At 38.0% G+C, this 20,984-nt stretch overlaps 1 protein-coding gene across 1 annotated transcript in view; it reads right to left on the bottom strand.

Annotated features, from left to right (window-relative positions):
• The window catches only part of LOC106878489 (uncharacterized), a 155,980-nt gene that overhangs the window by 21,226 nt on the left and 113,770 nt on the right, over positions 1-20,984 (bottom strand). The window contains exon 4 of the mRNA XM_014927714.3: positions 8,169-8,256. Within this exon, the coding sequence (XP_014783200.3) occupies positions 8,169-8,256 (88 nt within the window). The remainder of the gene's footprint in view (positions 1-8,168; positions 8,257-20,984) is intronic.

Below are 20,984 nucleotides of genomic sequence, written 5' to 3'. Positions count from 1 at the left end.
AATAACTTTCATGATTATTTAATTTACTTCCAGTGAAAAGATGCATTTTTTTTTTTTTAATTATCCAGCATTTAAATGAGATTTAGTTAAAATAGATAATTAACTGATTAGAACTGTCCATATATTTTCATAATCTACTTAGAGGCGGTGATTGATGTGGTGGTGGTGGTGGTGGTGGTGGTGGAGTGAGATTTAAGAACGTTACATATCACTGCAAAGACTCAGCCTTTTGTACAGCAACTTTCAAAACTCAAATTCATAAAAAAAAAAACCCATTATCATCATCATCAGCATCACTACAAATTATTAACGCTGTTGCTTTCATCATCACCATCATGGTCATTGTCAGTATTATCATTGTTGTTGTTGTTGTTGTTTATTATTATAGCAATGAGCAGACAGAACTGTTAGCATGCTGGACAACAAAAATGCTTAGAAGCATTTTGTATGCCTTTAGATTCGGAATCCAAATTCCACCAAGGTCAACTTTGCTTTTCATTCTTCCAGAGTCAATAAAATTAGTACCAGAGGAAAAGTAGGGTCAAAGTAATCAACTAATCTCCTCCCCTAAAATTACTGACCTTATGTCAAAATTTGAAAACACCATTATTATTATTATTATCATCATCATCATCATTATTTTTACTATTATTAGGTTTTCTCCTTTCAATTTTGTTTCAATTTCTTGTCGAGTGTCTTCCTGACACCTAGGGCAAAGAAACTCACCGTTAAAATAAACACACCAGATTGTTCTTTTGCATAATGAAATGATGTTATGTAGAAAAGAAAAAAATTATTTACATGGTTTATTTCTCACAGCGACAATGTCCTCCTCAAAACCTGTGACATACCAGGTAAAACAAATCTTTTGCACTTCTTACAAGGATAGTAAGCCAGGGATCATTTTCAAATTATTATTGAAGTGGTGAACTGGCAGAATCATTATCACATTGGGCAAAATGCTTAGCTCTATTCCATCCGTTATTTATAATCTGAGTTCAAATTCTGCTGAGGTCGACTTTGCCCTTCATCCTTTCAGGGGTCGATAAAACAAGTACCAGTTGAACACTGGTCTTGATGTAATCAACCCATCCCCTCCTCCAAAATCGCTGGCCTTGTGCCAAAATTTGAAACCATTATTATTACTATTATTATTATTATTAATATGGCAAGATGGCAAAATTCTTAATGGTATTTCATCTGTCTTTAGGCTCTGACTTCAAATTCTGCCGGGGTTGACCTTGCTTTTCATCCTTTCATGGTTGATAAAAATAAGTACCAGTTGAGTACTGGGGTCGATGTAATCGACTAGCCTCATCCCCCAAAATTTCAGGCCTTGTGCCTATAGTAGAACGGATTATTATTATTATTATTATTATTATTATTATTATTAAGGCAGTGAGCTGGTAGGATCATTAGCACACTGGGCAAAATGCTTAACTGTATTCCATCCATCGTTACATTCTGAGTTCAAATTCCACCAAGGTTGACTTCGCCTTTCATCCTTTCGGAGTCAATAAAATAAGTACCAGTTGAACACTAGGGTCGTTGCAATCAACTCATCCCTTCCCCCCAAATTGCTGGCCTTGTGGCAAAATTTGAAACCATTATTATTATTATTACTATTATTATTGTTATGAAAATCTAGGTGGACAGGGTTTAGACATGTTATGAAGCAGCAGTAAATGCCCTCAGTCACTTTTTTTGTTTGTTTGTTCTAAATCTAAATCTAACAAGGAACAGGGCAGGAGGTGGCAGTGGAGGTGTGTGGCAGGGTGATGCTTTCCCTTCCAAACTTCTCAAATTAATTAAGTAATTATTAGTCACACACAAATTAATTAATAATTAGTCATACGCAAATAACATTACAAAGTTGTGGCATCATGCCAATGTTACAAAACATTAGTTTTGCAACTAATAAGCAATTAACAGATTAAAAATTACCAACAAATTCACAACTTTACAACAAGTGGAGGAGACTGGGTAGAGATTTGCTGGAGCAGCAGACAAAATGCTTTGTAGCATTTATTCTGACACTCTGTACTCTGAGTTCAAATTCTGCTGAGGTCAACCTTTTTTTTTTTTCCATTTTGGGATCGATAAAAAGAAAGCACCAATTTGGCATGGTGGATTGGTGGAACTATAGGAACATGGGATTGGATGCCTTGTGATATTTGTTTGGGATTTGTTTGTGTTCTGAGTCCAAATCAGGTGGTAAACTTAATACAATAACCTGGTACATTGCGTAATCTTAATGGAGCCCCATCTGTCAGCAGGATGACAACCCTCCTTCGAATCAGTCATGGAAGTTCTGTCAACCTGTCACTAAAAAGATAATAAAAACCCCACCACATGGCTCCAGGTTCAGTTCCACTGTATGGCACCATGGGCAAGTGTCTTCTACTATTGCCTCAAGCTGACCAAAGCCCTGTGAGTGGATTTGGTAAATGGAAACTGAAAGAAGCCTGCTGTATATGTGTGTGTGTCTTTGTAACCCCCTCACCACTTAACCAGTGTTGGTATGTTTGTGTCCCTGTAACTTAGCAGTTTGGCAAAAGGAGACCGATAGAATAAGTACCAGGCTTTAAAAAAATAAGTACTGGGGTTGATTTATTTGACAAAAAAAAAAAAAAAAATTCAAGGCAGTGCCCCAGCATGGCCACGGTCTAATGACAGAAACAAGTAAAAGAAAAAACAAACAAACAAAAACAACTAGTTTCACATTAGTCACACTAAATGCATTTTTGTAATATATACTGAGTTGGTAAGCTGGCAGTATCATAACCATGCCAGGCAAAATGCTCAGCAGCTTTTTGCCTATCTCTATGTTCTGAGTTCAAATTCTTCCAAGGTCAGCCTTGCTTTCCATCTTTTTGGGATCAATAAAATAAGTACCAGATATGTACTGGGGTTCGATTTAATTGATTTAGCCCTTCTCCTGAACTTGCTGGTCTTGTGCCAAAATTTGAAACCAATATCAGATATATATATATATAACGTGATGATTGAGCTGGCAGAAGCATTAGCATACTGGACAAAACACTTTGCGGCATTTCTCTTGATTCTTTACATTCTCAGTTCAAATGCTGCTGAGGTCAACCTTGCTTTTCATCCGTTAGGAGCAATAAAGTAAGTACCAGTTGAACACTAGGGGTCCATGTAATCAACTAGTCCCTGGCTCCCAAATTTCAGGCTTTGTATCTACCACAATAGACAGAAATATTATCCATCTCTATAATTCTAATAAAGAACTCTGTCTAGGCCATGTTCTTGAAATCATCTTTTTATTCTAGTTTATTGTTCTCAATACAAACTAAACTCTATTTACTCACAATATTGACCGTTTTCATGTACAAACGAAATATAAGATTCCTAATCTCTTTGTTCATTGTTGAATCTGGCTGGTTGAATAGTGACTAACTTGATCACAATATCAATACAACAGCATTAATAACAGGTTCTAAGAGAGAGGGTGGAGCAGAAAGGTACCCACTGTGGCTTTTCTGTCTGTGCATGTGTGTGTATGTATATATATATGTATGTATGTATGCATGTATGTTTATATTGTTCTATGCTTTACATGTACATCTGGTGGGGATCACTGTTAGCACTCAAATAATTAATACATATAATAATGATAGAGTGATCGCTAATGAAACGGGAATCAGACAGGCTGAAGAATTAGTTGGATCAATTGTTATAAAGAATGTGTGTGTGTGTGTGTGTGTGTGTGTGTGTGTGTGTAACAGCTGTAGGTTAGTTTAACATTGGATTCAATAGAAACTTTGTAAAACGAACTGATATATCTAGACACACAAATGTGCATGCTTGTGCAAGTAAATATACATATGTATGTTTATGTGTACATATATCATCATCTATCTAGGGATATATATATATATATATATATATATACACACACACACACACATACATACATAGGGGAGAGACAGAGGGAGCCAATATTTGTGTATGGTGGCAGATGTCATTCAAATAGGCAGATGTTTGAATATACATAAATTATTTTAAAATACTGACAGAAATGAAGACCTCACTGCAAAGCATGACTGTGACATTTCTGTTTAACCTGGCAACCAATTTTTTTTTGAAAGGATATTGATTGACAGGGAAACGAAAGATCAAGAACAAGAAAGCGTTTCTAACAGACAGTTCAGGCGCAATGCTATGAAGAAATACTGCAAGTTAATATAAAATATGAGACCTGGTTTCATTCAGACCTTCCTGGGTTAGCTAGACCTTCATGGGTTAGCTATAACTCTATCGATCAAATATTAGGGTTCATGGCATCAGTTAACACCCACCCCCTTAAAATTATTATTATTATTGATTTGACTCAGGTTCAGTCTTATTCCTGGCAGGATTTATATGGGTACCGGGCTATTACCTGTAACTTTAGGGATCCACAAGCTTTCTATAGTCCTTCAAGTGCTTAAGACCCTCCTGATAATCTTTCCTGGTCCCTAAGAGGCAAACTTTCTGTAGAAGCTCTACAGGACATTCTGTTCCAATCTCCTTCAACCATTTATCTATATCTTCTGGGCTATGGGCGTTCACCAGAATAAACTAATAATCAAAAGGTTCCTTAGATAAAAAGAAAAAAAAAAAAGGTTGAGGCCCACTGCCCTGGAACTTGTATGTCTGTATGTCCTTTTATTTCACCCATTACAGCTATAATAAACGACAAACTCCCTGAGTGCAAATTCATGCAACCCGTATATCCATTAAAAGTTTTTTTTTTTACATTTAGATAAATAATACTGCTGGTTCCTTCAGACATATAATTGTCATCTGTTTGGATTAATAAATCTATTTGTAGATATTTTATTGTTTGATGGACTATAATCATTATCTGCTAATATAATTGGCAGCGTGTCTCTATCTCCAGCTCTCTGTTTACCAAATCCCCTGACATCTATATCAAAGTCAATTAGTTGCTATGATATTTTCTCTCTATATTTTTCATCAAACCACTGACAAACCAAATACTGAGTTTAGAAGTGTACGTTGTAGCCTTAGCTATCTGTGCACAGAGATACTCTTATACTTTAACATTACATATGAATGTGTGTGTGTGTGTGTGTGTGTGTGTGTGTGTGTGTGTGTATAAATATACTGTATGTGTACCTCAATATTTATTAAAGGTGAAACATACATTTCATCTAATTAACTTGTTACAGTTTGCCATTACATTTATCACCTGTGAAGTTGCCAGCAATAGTAGTAATAGTCCTTTCTATTATAGACGCAAGGGCTAAATATTAGGGGAAGTGGTTAGTCAATTACATCGACCCCCTCCCGCCCCAGTATTTAACTGGTACTTACTTTATCAGCCTTGAAAGGGAGAAAGGCAAAGTCGACCCTGTCAAATTTTGAATTCAGAACGTGAAGTTATAGGGACGTAAACATACCAACATCAATGGTCAAGTGATGGCAAGGGGGGACAAACACAGACACACAAATATATATATATATATAAATCATCATCGTTTAACGTCCACTTTCTATGCTGGCATGGGTTGGACAGTTTGGGTGAGGGTTGGCGAGCCAGAAGGCTGCACCAGACTTCAATCTGATCTGGCAGTTTCTACAGCTGGATGCCCTTCCTAATGCCAACCACTCAGAGTGTAGTGGGTGTTTTTACGTGCCACCGGCACAAGGGCTAGTCAGGCAGTACTAATATTGGCAATGCTCAAATGGTGCTTTTTATGTGCTACCTGCACAGGAGCCAGTCTGGCGGCACTGGCAACGACCACGCTCAAATGGTGCTATTTTTACATGCCACTGGCAGAGGAGCCAGTCAGCGGGCCTGGCAATGATCAAGCTTGAATTGTGCTTTTCATGTTCCACTGGCACAGGTGCCAATCATGCAGTTCTGTCATCAAACACGACAGCGATTTCACTTGCCTCAACAGGTCTTCGCAAGCATAGTTTATTGTCCAACAATTGAAGGGTACTCTTAAATGGGCTGGTTATACAGCACTGGCATAGGCCACAGTTATGGTTTCACTTGGCTTGCTAGGTCTTCTCAAGCACAGCATATCTCAAAGGTCTTGGTCACTTGTCATTGCCTCAGTGAGGCCCAATGTTCAAAGGTCATGTTCCATATATATATATATATATATATATATATATATATATACAACGGGTTTCTTTCAGTTTTCGTCTACCAAATCCACTCACAAGGCTTTGGTTGGCCCAAGGCTATAGTAGAAGACACTTGCCCAAGGTGCGGCGCAGTAGGATTGAACCTGGAACCATGTGGTTGGAAAACAAATGTCTTACCACACAGCCGCTCCTACACCTATTCTTTTAATATTTTAGCCAGGAGGGAGAAGGGATGACCATGAGCCATTATAAGGCCTCAGTGACTGATGAGAGGAAAGAGCTGGCTTGAATTCTTGCAACGTTACAACTGGGATATGGCTTATGTCTAACTCCCAAGAAGGCTGTGGCACAATTTGAGCTCAAAACACAAACAACCAAAACAAGCATCTCAACACACCTGGTGCCACTCTTCTTAGTGCTTCCTCCATTTCATCATCCTTGGTTGGTGTTTTTTTTTTTTTTATTGATTGCCGTACTTCAGAAGACATGTGAAGCTGAGTAAAAGCATGGTTGTCCTTGCATATGGGTATATCCCCTACATCTCTCTCTAGCTCAGCGTTCCTAATCTTGTAGGCTCGTGGGTGCTGGCGCCACATAAATGCACCCATAGTGGTGCTGTGTAAGAACATGCTGTACACTCTGTAAAGTGGTTGGCATTAGGAAGGGCATCCAGCTGTAGAAACAATGCCAAAACAGGCACTGGGCCTGGACAGCCCTTCAGCTGGCCAGCTCCTGTCAAACCACCCAACCCATGCCAGCATGGAAAATGGACATTAAATGATGATGATGGCATACCCCCCACCCACCCAAAAGAAGGGAAGACAAAGTTTAGGTAAAGTAACAAGACTGATGGCTATGTTACACAGTTTACAGTGGCACAGAAAACCAGACGTGGCACGTGTAGTAATTATGTCAATGGTGTGTGTGTGTGTGTGTGTGTGTTGCAAACGAATGTTGTTAATTCATTCTTAACGACCCAAAACACCACCAGTGGACACAGTTCAAAACTATTTATGAAACATCACACATGATTCTCCCTGGTGTTTCCATGACAACAGAAATGATGAGTGTTTGATAAATATTCAATTGTAAAGATGAAGAATTTCTTTCATTTCCAGAGATGTGATGGGAGAGCATTCTCCTCAATTATTCATGCAATGCTTGGAGAAGTTGAATTTGAAATGTCACTTTATACTTCGGTTATTCCACAGACATCTTGATATGGTAAATTGCAGAGGAATTCTACACTTGCTGTAATTCCATTTCACAGCAGCGGATATTGTTAAATATCATCGACAATTTTCAGTTCCTCAGAGAGTTCACATTAAGAATTACTATCCTATGTATTTCGTGTTTGTCTCTGCTTTGCCATAAAGTCAAAACTCATTCCCATCAACTCCAACCACCACCACCACCACCACCACCACTACTACTACTGTCGCTGCCACTGATGGTCTGAATGTGACAACAAAAATAGATTGATTTATTGGTTTGTGCCATCTGGCAAAAGCTAGGCTTCTGATGAACAGAGACAGCCAAGTTGTTTGGTAACCTCTCCACCGCCACCACCACCAGCACCGCCACAACCAACAACACCGCTGCCGCTACCACCAAAACCACCACCACCACCACCACACGTGTTATGTTTGAATGTAATCTAACAAGGTGTTACCCTGTTAAACCCCCACGCCAATTATTATTATTTTTTTTTATATCTCTGAATATTTTTACAATGTCAGTTTTTTAAGCAACAGTTTTATTCCATGAACCCACCTAAAATATTTAACCACAAATACTTAATTAAACCTACCCAATTAAAGACATTTAACCAAAAATATGTAACTAAAACTAACCAAAAATGCTTAGCTAAAAAGATTCAACTAAAAGTGCTGAACTAGAAAAACTAAACTATCTCTAGTTAAGTATTTATTACTATTTTAATTGGAAATACTTAACTATAGCCACAGACTGACTTTTAACCCTATTTAAGTGTCTTTTCTGCGAGAAGCTAATAGTGAAATTAAAATAAAAACAGCAGTTACCTGGGTGGGGCCCAATCATGTTTTGTAGCATCCAGTAGCGTTCCGACATAAGTTTTCCCTCTCCATGTGACGTTGATAACAAGGACACCTGTAGATAAATACAGAAAGAACGATAAATATATTATTACAGAAGCAATAGAAAGAAAAAGATTATCCAGTAAATATTAATTTCAAAATTTGGCACAAGGCCAGCAGTTTTTGAGGGGGAGGTGTAAGACAATTATGCTGAACCCCACCACCACCAGTGCTCAACAGGCACTTATTTTATCAACCCTGGAAGGATGAAAGGCAAAGTTGACCTAGGCGGAATTTGAACCCAGAATGTAAAGATACCCAGGGTGCTAACGATTCTGCCAGCTCATCCACCTTGCTAATCTAGTAAATATAACATTATTAGGCAGTAATAACAATAATGATTACAAGAAATAATGGTTTCAAATTTTGGCACAAGGCCAGCAATTTTGGGGGAGGAGGCAAGTTGATTACACGAACCACCCCCTACTCAACTGGTACTTATTTTATTGGACCCCAAAAGGATGAAAGGCAAAAATCAACTTCAGCGGAGTTTGAACTCAGAACGTAAAGACTTGATGAAATGCCACTGAGCATTTTGCCCAGTGTGCTAACGATTCTCGCCACCTTTAATTGGTAGAAATAATGGTAAATGTTACAACAGTTGGTAGAGATAAAGATAGAAGACTGTATTAATTGGCAGAAATAACCCGAGCATTATAAATTATCAGCAAAGATGTGTTGTAATGGAACTAAAATTCCAACCTGATAGATCTGATTAAAGATTGATGTTGTTGTTGTTGTTGTTGTTGCTGCTAAGCTCCAACTTTGGATCAGGTACACACACACACACACACACACACACACACACACACACACACACACACAATTAGCCTTCCAGCTTCTGGATTTAGGGCTTAATACATCAAGTATTTAATTTACAAAAAAATAAATAATCCTTAATGAAATTCATTTCTTACAGTTGATCTGTTTTATCTTAAATTGTTTATAAATACATCTTAATTAGCTGAATAATTAATACACAATAATTAATGACGAGGACAAATGTAGAGAATGTTGCTGATATTAGCAAGAACATTGGTTTCAAATTTTTGCACAAAGCCAGCAATTTTAAGTGAAGTGGGCTAGTTGGTTACACTGACCCCAGTGGTTAACTAATGTTTATTTTATCAACCCCCAAAGGATGAAAAGCATAGTCGACTTCAGTGGAATTTGGTCTTGGAACAAAGACAAATGAAATTCCACTAAGCAATTTTAACCAATGTGTTAACTATTCTGCCAGCTCACCACCTTAGCAAGAATATTGATGATGTAAGGTTGTTTATTGCAACAACACACACAACAGGGATTAAAGAAGTTAGAATTCCACATTGGAATTGCAACAGAAGACCTGAATTTTCAATTATTATTTCATATCCACTGTCCATGTTTCACTGCTGTGCATCATCACACAAACATCACATATAATCTCCTACATTCACCATCTATTTTTCACTATCATACACCACTGTGCACACACACACACCTCCTACTTGCTGTCCCCTACAATCACAGTCTCGTATCAATTCCCTCTCATTCTAAAAGGACAGATTCTTTGTTGCTACTGAATCATGTTCACTGCACCATGCCACTCTCTTCTAAATCCATTCTGCCTCAGCCATCGTCTCCGCCACCGTCATGACAAGTCCATTAAAGCCATCCCAGCACTAATTATGTCACCTAGGTAACAAGACATCTCATTAGTCCCCAGTGCGCATTTTACTCTGCCTCTACATTACTACACTGCCTAAGTAGGTACACACACAAATGTGTGTGTGTGAGAGATATATATAAATAGAGAGGGAGGTGTGTACACATACACAAATAAAATAATATATATTATACACAGAGACACACACACTCTAGCACAAATGTGCTTATGTAAGTAAATATTTTTGTTGAGCATGTATACACTCAACATTAATATGTAAGATATTTATGCATGGGTCACAACATATGTATATCCCCAGACACACAGACACACACACATGTATGTATAATCAATCATCCAATGACAGCTGTGATAGAATATTAAACACACCTCCAGATACACTCAGACACAGTGTCTTGTTAGCATGAGAGAGCAGACTAGAAATCACCACATTTATTATAGATAACACATATATACATAAAACAAAAGACTGAGCTCATTGTTTATATATATATATATATATACACATGCATACACACAATGTGGCTTGCTAACACAATGAGAACTCTGTTTATGATTTCCTGATCAGTGATTTTAAACCCTACTGCAGGGATTTTTGTAGCTGAAAAGGCTGGAAATATTCACCTCTACACAGGTACACATATGCGTATGTATATACATGTATAGACATAAGAGAATATAGAAGCACACATAAGCATGTGTATTTATTTGTAGTCACAAGTTCTCGTTCAGAAACTCTAATTATCTGCGAGATGAGGGATGAAGTGACGTGACTAACAATCAAGGAATAAATAACATAACTGTAGTGTGTGTGTGTGTGTGTGTGTGTGAGTGTGTGTGTGTGTTAGAAGGATGGAGAGAAAGAGAGAGCAAGAGAGAGGCAGTAGTAACGAGACCTCAAGGAAGTAGTAGATAATATTAAATGTCTGTTTTTGACAGTTAAGACTCCACCTAACCCCTAATGTTACGTCACCACCACCACCAACACCAGTTAAGGCTCCACCCAAACCCTAATGTTACATCACCACCAACACTATTTATCTGTGATACAGTTGTTATTGTCGTCAGTTAAGGACCAAGCTACTGCCTGTTGTTACACTCTGGCATAACAGCATTACTGCCGCCTCCTGAAAGGTGAACTGGTGGCAGTGGTGGTGGTGGTGGTGGTGATGTGATGAAGAGCTGGTAGCAGTTCTAAGTGGGGGTTGTAGTTAAGACAATGGTCATTCTGGCACCAATTACAACTTTGATCTATTTGTTAGTTTCTAATCCACTGCAGACAACCAAAGAAAACTAGGCCATTATTATTATTATTATTATCATTATTATTATATAAAACAGTCAGCTCACAGAATCTCGAGCAAACTGAGCAAAAATGCTTAGCAGAATTTCTTCCAGTTATACAATTTAAATGCCGCTGAGGTCAACTCCACCTTTCATCCTCCCAGGGTTGATAAAATATAGTACCAGTTGAGTACTGGGGGTCAATGTAATCGATTACTCCTTCCCTCCAAATTTCAGGCCTTGTGTCTATAGCAGAAAAGATTATTATTATTATTATTATTATTATTATTATTATTATTATTATTAAAGTGGTGAGCTGGCAGAATCGTTACTGCACCGGGCAAAATGCTTAGCAGCATTTTATTCGTCTCTACATTCTGAGTTCAAATTCTGCCAAAGTCAACTTTGCCTTTCATCCTTTTGAGGTTGACAAATTAAGTAAGTGCCATTGAAACACTAGGGTCAATGAAACCAACTAGTCCCCTCCTTCCAAATTTCAGGCCTTGTGCCTTTAGTCAAAAGGACTGTTATTATTATTATTATTATTATTATTATTATTATTATTATTATTACGGCGGCGAGCTGGCAGAATCGTTAGGACACTGAACAAAATGTATTTCGCCAGTTGCTACATTTCTGAGTTCAAATTCCGCTGAGGTCAACATTGTCTTTCATCCTTTCGGAGTTGATAAAATAAGTACCAACTGAACACTGGGGTCAATATAATTGACTCGTCCCCTCCTCCAAAATTGCTGCCCTTGTGGAAAAATTTGAAACCATTATGATTATTATTATTATTGTTGTTGTTGTTGTTGTTGTTGTTATTGGCAACTTATATTGATCAGTTATTTCACAGGAATTTAATGAGCTTTCCTTCAGAAGCATTTTTCCCCTCTTCTATTTTTGCTGTTTTTAGGGTTTTCAAAATCATCATGACCACCACCACCATCATTGTTATTTAATGTCTATTTTAAACGAAGAACACAATTACTACTAACATCAAACAATATATACAATCTACATACACATGCACATGTATATCATGTGTATATAGTAGCATCTAAAGCAATGATTTATACAGTGTGTGTGTGTATATATATATATATATATATATATATATATATATATATATAAGGATGTTGCAAGGTATTTATGAAATCATTTCAGCAGGCAGCTATAAATGGCTGATGATTTAACAGAATGCTTTGTGGAATGCAGCAAACTTAAACTTCCTTGTTTCTCTTTCAGGTGTATTGACAGCATCAAGAAAGTAAGGAAGCAGATTTCTGCCCGACACAAAGAAATGAAAAGGCATGCTGTGCTTGAGCCTCTAGCTAGCCACTAGCCACTAACCACGGTGACATGGCCAGTTCCTTGAAGGTGAAACAAGTCCATCGCATACAGGCTCAGGAGTAAAAAAAAAAAAAAGAGCTGGTGGTGATGTCTCTGGTGAGGGATATATCATCTGTGGCAAAGGGATAAAAATACTTCCAGCGAACAGACATCATCAAGACAGCCGAGTCTGTCCAGCAGAAGCAAGAATGAACAACAACTCCTGGTTGCTGGATGGAGGTCATTGCTAAACCCCTCGAAGCAGGAGAGTCCACTATCATGAATATATTATACAAGGAAGTCAGGTACAAATGCTAAGTAATGTCCTAGGGATAATTGATGTGTAGAAAGGGCTAAGAGAACCATATAAGATCTAGTCGAAGTGTTTGCTGAATAACATATATATATATTATTAAAGTGGAGCTGCAGCATGGCCACAGTCAAATGACTGAAACGAGTAACTAAATATATATATATATATATATATATATATATATATATATATATATATATATATATATATATATTAGGAAGGGCATCCAGCTGTAGAAACTCTGCCAGATCAGATTGGAACTTGGTGCAGTCATCTGACTCACAGTCCCCCGTCAAACCGTCAAACCCATGCCAGCATGGAAAGCGGACGTTAAATGATGATGATGATGTATGTTTCATATCCTATTATCATACTTTTACCCTCCCTCAATACTGAAACACCACTAATTTCACGTGTCTTGTCTTGAAGTTACTTGGTAACCTCACCAGTGCTGGTGAAATGAAAAAAAAAAGCACCCATTACATCTGCAACGTAGCTCACATTAGGAAGGGTATCCAGCTGTAGAAATTATGGCAAAGCAGACTTTGCAGCTCAACAGTTACCCACCTCACTGGTTCTTGTTAAACTGTCCAACCTATGCCACCACTGAAGATGAATGTTAAATGATGATGATGATCACACACACACACACACATATATATATACACATATATATATATATATATATATAGGTGCAAGAGTAGCTATGAGGTAAGTAGCTTGCTTACCAACCACATGATTCCGGGTTCAGTCCCACTGCATGGCACCTTGGGTAAGTGTCTTCTACTATAGCATCAGGCCAACCAAAGCCTTATGAGTGGATTTGGTAGATGGAAACTGAAAAAAGCCTGTCGTGTGTGTGTGTATGTATGTTTGCTTGTCTGTTTGCCCCCCACCACCACCTGACAACCAATGTTGGTGGGTTTACATCCACGTAACTTAGAGGTTTGACAAAAGGTGGCTGATAGAATAAGTACTAGGCTTATAAAGAATAAGTCCTGGGGTCGATTTGCTCGACTAAAGGCAGTGCTCCAGCATGGCCACAGTCAAATGACTGAGACAAATAAAGGAATATATATGAGGGTTCGACAATTTCTTATCGAACAACCAAACAGATGATTTGCTTATAGTGATCAAATGTTTGTGTAGACATAAGCTCACTCCCTCCCTCCCTCCCTCCCTCCATCAGATCGACATTACCTGTAGAAGTGCAACAGGTGCCACAGGTCAGATGACGAAATGATCGCAGAGCAACGTGAAATGAAGTGCTTTGCTCATGAGCACAACGCAATGCCCGGTCTGGGAATCGAACCCACGATCTCGTAATTGTGAGTGCAACACCGCAACCGCTGAGCCATGCACCTTCACACACATACATATATGTATAGAGTGATAAGTGTTATATATGTACACACATAGAGCACTATATGGTGAAGTAGTAGTAGTAGTAGTAGCAATGCTGCCACCGCCACCATACAGTGTAATGGAGGTAGTATAAGTGCAAGTAAAGTCCAGTGTAGTGGAAGTTGTACTACTACAGTACAGTTTATCATGAAGTATTGACTGTACTGACTGCTGAATTTGATTAGAGCAAAATTAAAAGCTGTCAGAAATGAAAATGTTTTTCCAATGGATTAAATAATCAATTTGTGGAAAACAGCAACAGCTTCACTGTAGCATAGCAACAAATAACAAGAACAACAACGACAATAAAGATGATGGTGATTTCTTAACATTAGCCATGGGAGAGGGAAGGGAGGCCCACACTGCTCATCCTGTTTGCTTTATTGACCCAAGGAGGATGAAAATCAGAGTTGACCTCAGCACTGGCTGGATTTGGACTCTGAGTGTAATGAGCCGGAACTAAATTCCACAGCAGGCCATTTTTATACCTGGTGCTCTATCAATTCTGCCATCACCACCACCACCACCATCATAATTAACCAATCGATCATCATCATTATCATCATAACCATCGTCTACTTAATTCTTCTCATAGTTTCTGTATCTAAGGTGGGGGGGGGACACTAACCATACTCGCTGCCCACCCTTGGTTTTTTTTTCCAGCACCATCTACCCACAATGTGTTTTACTCCATCCACACATCCTTCCCCACCTACCCCCAAATTCCACCCCCACCAACCTGACATGCCACCTAGACTGCGTGCCATCAATCACCCTTATTCCACCCCCTTATTCACATCCCTCCACCACCACCACCCATCATCCACTAAACATCATTCTAAGGTGTGATATTGCAATTATTATAAAAAGAGGAAGAGGAGGGGGATAGGGTGGAGAGCAACCCAGGTATACTTCCCCCCCACCCTCTTCACCAAGTAAATGACTGGTACTAAAAGGAGGATGGAAAGCAAAGTGGATCCTGAAAGCAGAACTAAATGGAATATGACACTTTATCAAACACGCCACAGCCTTATACCCTGACATACACACGTTATCAAACACTCTGTGAGTGTATGCATGTGTGTGTATGTATGAGAGACTGCATGAGTGTGTGAAGTGCTGCATAAGTGCGTGTGTGTGTGTGTGTGCATGAGATTACATGTGTGTGTAAGACAGCATAAGTGTGTGTGTGACTGCATGTGTGTGTGTGTATGAGACTACATGTGTGTAAGACTGCGTGTGTGTGTGTGTGTGTGTGTGTGTGTGTGTGTGTGATTGTGTCACTGTGTGTACGCGAGTCTATGATTGTGTGTGTGAGCGTGTACATGAATCTGAGTGTGTGTGCGTTTCCCTCCTGCCAACTATAAAACCAAAGAGTTAACAGAAAACAGTTTTACACAACATTCACACAGAACAGATAAAATGGACATTTAACCCACCACCACCACCACCACCACACACCTTCTTCCTCTCTTTCTTGCATGCATTCCATGTTGCTGTGCAGTTGCACTTCACTCTACCTCTGTGTGTGTGTGTGTGTGTGTGTGTGTCAGTGGGAGCTGACAGGAAATGCAACTCTGACAATACAATATTTGCTGTAGCAAGCAAAGGTGCAGCTTACTGCAGCTTTATTGTGCACTGTTATTTGATGGCGAATGGATGAACAGAAGATGAAGGACAGAGAGAGAGACAGAAGGACAGAGAGAGAGATGGATGAATGAACATGCGTGTACATGCCTGTATATATATGTGTGTGTGTGTGTGTACACAGCAATTATTTGTGTTTGGACATAACAGTAAAGTTATTGATCACAGCAAGTATTTCTGACAGAAGCTGGTTACATCACACACACACACACACACACACACACACACACACACACACATTAGTGATGACATTGGGACTTGCAGCAGCAGCAACACTGATGGATGAGAGATGAAGCAGTAATGATGGCGGTGACGATAGGACGATGGGAGTGGTGGGTTATTGTGGAGAGAGAGAGGGGGGGGGGGGTAATGTTCCAGTGGAAGCAGTTCAGAGACAAATACTGTAAATCTGGGAATGAAGTGTCAGGTTTTAAAGTGGATTTCTACCTCCGCTGTCTCTCAACACATCAACACCACTACAACCACCACCACCACCACCACTACTACTACTACTACTACTACCACCACCACCCTAACCATCATCACAACTACCACCGCCACCACCACCACCACCAACTATATTAATCTCAACACAATTATTACTCTATGCAGCACCATCCCTACTGTCGCTATCATTGCCACCACCATGAGTCAACATGGGGAACCTCTCTTACAGGGTGGCTCACCCTGCTAGAAACAGCAGCTAAATATCTCCCTCAAATCTACACCTTGTCATATTTGAACTGGGCACGTTAGATACATCCTAGGTTTCACTGCGGGCAAGAAAGAAGGAACAGATGGTCATGGGTGGAATGCCTATGATCACAAGTCTACTCAGTCAGGGATGTGCTGGGGTTAAATGACAACCACCACCACCACCACCACCACCATCACCATTGTTGAAAAGAGCCATATTTCATTAATCGCTATGTTGTTAATAGCAAAAGGAGTGGGGAGCAGATGAGAGGGAGGTGTGTGTGTGTGGGAGAGAGAGAGAGAGAGAGAGGGAGGAAAAGGAAAGAGTAATGTATGTGCATACATGTATGTATGTAAGTACATGCATGTGTATGCAAACATGTGACTAAATATATATGTATGTGCTTATGTATGTAAGCGTGTGTGTGTGTGTGTGTGTGTGTGTGCAGGTAATGTATGTGCGTGCATGTGTAGCTGTTTAAATCACAAGGTAGAGTTGTGAATATATATATACAGAGTAGTGAGTATATATAATGAGCATATATATATACTGCATTAATTAAAACACTTATGGTTAAAGACTCTCCCAGCTATGACCATCACATCTTTTATTCAAAGCATATAGAGATGCAGGCATGGCTGTGTGGTTAAGATGCTCACTTTGCAGCCACTGAGTTTGGGTTCAATCTCATCACATGGCACCTTCAGCAAGGAATTTTTTCGACAAATAACCCTGGGCCGATCAAAATCTTTCAAAGTGAGTTTTGTAGACAGAAATGACGTGGAAGTTTTTGACTTGCATGTATGTCTTTATATTTGCCCCCCCCCCCCCCCCCCTGTGTTGGTTTGTTTACATCTCTGTAAATAAACAGTTTAGCAAGAGACCTATAAAATAAATACCAGACATTTGTTTAACCAAACTCTTCAAGATGGTGCCCCAGCATGGTCACAAGACTACATTATCTAATGTGAACTGGATTCCTTTTATTATTTTTTTTTAAACAGAAAGAAGTGATATAAAAGACATTTAGCTGTTATTTCTGGCAAGTTTTATTATCGCATACAGGCTTCTCCTTCCTGACTGAGTCATGTTGTTAGTAACTGCCACAAGATGTCAGATGATATGTTTTCAATTCCCAGCAGGAATTTTCTGCTTCTTATGGTTTTGTAAAATTTTCTGTTTGTTGTGTTTTTGCTAAATTTTTGAAATATATATATATATATATATATATATATATATATATAAGTCAGTAAATAGTGGGGTTGTTTTAACTGCACATGTAAAAATAATAGGAAAATGAAGAATAAGGCAGAATGCTAAACTGGAAGCATATTTTAATAAAGATTTCTAACTGGCTTTCATTGTGAAGCAAATTTTCAAGAAGGAGAATGAAAATGTTTTTTACAAAGAAGTACAAAATGAAGAAAATAATATATAAAAAAAATATATAAAAAAATAATATATAAAAAAATAACTATACCAATACATTATATTGTCTTTGAGCTTTTAAAGTTCAATGGTAATCCATGTATATAATAATTGGAAAAATAAGGATGCATGAGAATAGAGAGTTGTTTAGGTTTAACAAAAGGGTTAAAAGTTTGTGTTAAGCAGGAAGTGTGGTGTCAAAACAGGAAGTGTGTGTAAAGGGAGACAAATGTTCTCTAGGAACAGACATAAACTTCCTGTTGAAAAAGAGTTCATAACTCCAACTAAAAACATTTGTCTCCCCTTACACACACTTCCTGTTTTGACACCACACTTCCTGCTTAACACAAACTTTTAACCCTTTTTTTAAACCTAACACAACTCTCTATTCTCATGCATCCTTATTTTTCCAACCATTATATACATGGATTACCATTGAATTTTAAAAGCTCAAAGACAATATAATGTACTGGTATATTTATTTTTTTATATATTATTTTTTTTAATATATTTTTTTTTATATATTATTTTCTTCATTTTGTACTTCTTTGTAAAAAACATTTTCATTCTCCTTGAAAATTTGCTTCGCAATGAAAATATGCTTCCAGTTTAGCATTCTGCCTTATTCTTCATTTTCCTATATATAGCTATATATGGCTTTTTTAAGTTTCCCTCTACCAAGTCCACTCATAAGGCTTTGGGCAGCTATAGTAGAAAAAATTGTCTAAGGTGCCACATAGTAGGACTGAACCCAAAAACATCTGACTGGGAAGTGAACTTAACCATTTAGCCATGCCGGTGATTAAATAAAATATGCACAAAAACAGTCATTTATTTTCACATCCATTGTGTTAAAAAAACATGAGTTAGACAAATGCATGGAATTGAAGAATTATTTCATAGCAAGATACCCATCCTAATGCTAACTCATGTCTCTTTTGCAAGCAAAGGATTTTCATTCCACTCGTTTTGGAAAGCGCAAAGCTACTGGACAATTTCTTAACAAAGAGATGACAAAAAAGAACACCAACCATAGATCATGCAATCGCAGAATGTAAACATTGTCAGACAAACAGACAGAAACACTCACACACACACACTTCTCTCTCTCTCTCTATTTTTTTTCCTTTCTCCATTGTTTCCTTCATTCAATTCTGTCAAAAAGCATAGGCTCCAAACATCAAAGACTTCCATTTTCCCTAAGTGTCAAACTAATTCACCTCACATGTTGTTCCTTTACCTGTCTGTCTTTTATACATTTGAACAATATATATATATATATATATATCGTCGTCGTCGTTTAACGTCCGCTTTCCATGCTAGCATGGGTTGGACGATTTGACTGAGGACTGGTGAAACCAGATGGCTACACCAGGCTCCAATCTGATTTGGCAGTGTTTCTACAGCTGGATGCCCTTCCTAACGCCAACCACTCAATATATATATATATATATATATATATATATATTGAAGGCATGTGGCCAAGTGGATTGGGTACTCGGTTCGTGACTGTAAAGCTGTGAGTTTTCATGAGTAAGCTGTTCCACTGAGCAGATCAAGTGGAACCCTCGTTGTCGTAGCCAACAGAGTGCCAGTATATATATATATATATATATATATATATATATATATATATATATATATATATATATATATATATATATATATATATATATATATATATATATAGGCGCAGGAGTGGCTGTGTGGTAAGTAGCTTGCTTACCAACCACATGGTTCCGGGTTCAGTCCCACTATGTGGCACCTTGGGCAAGTGTCTTCTACTATAGCCTTGGGCCGACCAAAGCTTTGTGAGTGGATTTGGTAGATGGAAACTGAAAGAAGCCCATTGTATATGTATATGTATATATATGTGTGTGTGTGTTTGTGTGTGTGTCTGTCCTCCCAACATCGCTTGACAACCGATGCTGGTGTGTTTACATCCCCGTAACTTAGCGGTTCGGCAAAAGAGACCGATAGAATAAGTACTAGGCTTACAAAGAATAAGTCCTGGGGTCGATTTGCTCGACTAAAGTTGGTGCTCCAGCATAGCCGCAGTCAAATGACTGAAACAAGTAAAAGAAATTATATATATATATATATATATTATATATATATATATATATATATATATATATATATATATTATACACACACACATATTAGTGAAGGTGGTAACCTGGCAGAATCCTTAGCAAAATAAGTACCAGTAGGGCACTGGGGTCAATATAATCAACTTGTTCCCACTCCTTAAGAAGCGGGTCTACTGCCAAAATTTGAAATATATATTTGATACATACATATATATATATATATATATATATATATATACACATATATACACATTCATATTTTAGTCACATATACTGAAATGTGTGACAAGGTAAAGAGCCAGGAAGACCAGTAAAGCAGAGAATCCCATTAATCACACGAAATAAGAATTTAGATAGGCATGTCTTAAAATACGCAATCCTTCCCTTCTCTTCTCCCAGACTTACATGGAATGGTGGAACAGATATACGAATGGATAAAAATCTCTGTTGAAATATTTCCATAGATGTGAAACAGTGTGTAGTCAGCTGTAGCAAAGCAGTAACCTGGAACTGTTAGGGTCGGCATCTATTTACAGATGAAATATTAGTTCGAGTCAAAACACACTTTATAGATTTCAGATTCAGTTGCTGTTGTGCCAGAATCAATCTCAGGTAGGTTTTTATTATCTACAACCTAATAGACCAGTTACCAGTTCCACAGCCATTTTGTAGTAGTAGTTGTTATTGAGATTGCTATTATTATTATTATTATTATTATTATTATTATTATTATTATCATCATCATTATTAAGAAGTAAGCCTGAGGTTATTGAAATATCTCCACAATAGAGACGAAACAACCTGATAAAGACAGCCAAGTTATGAAGGAAAATTTATAACACACGTATGTGTGTGTGTGTAGAGAGAGGGAGAG

Source organism: Octopus bimaculoides, chromosome 15 (assembly GCF_046866305.1).
Source record: "Octopus bimaculoides isolate indiv1 chromosome 15, ASM4686630v1, whole genome shotgun sequence".
In the NCBI taxonomy this organism is placed as follows: domain Eukaryota; kingdom Metazoa; phylum Mollusca; class Cephalopoda; order Octopoda; family Octopodidae; genus Octopus; species Octopus bimaculoides.
The sequence above is the reverse complement of the archived record's forward strand: the minus strand, read 5'-3'. Positions and strand labels throughout refer to the sequence as shown.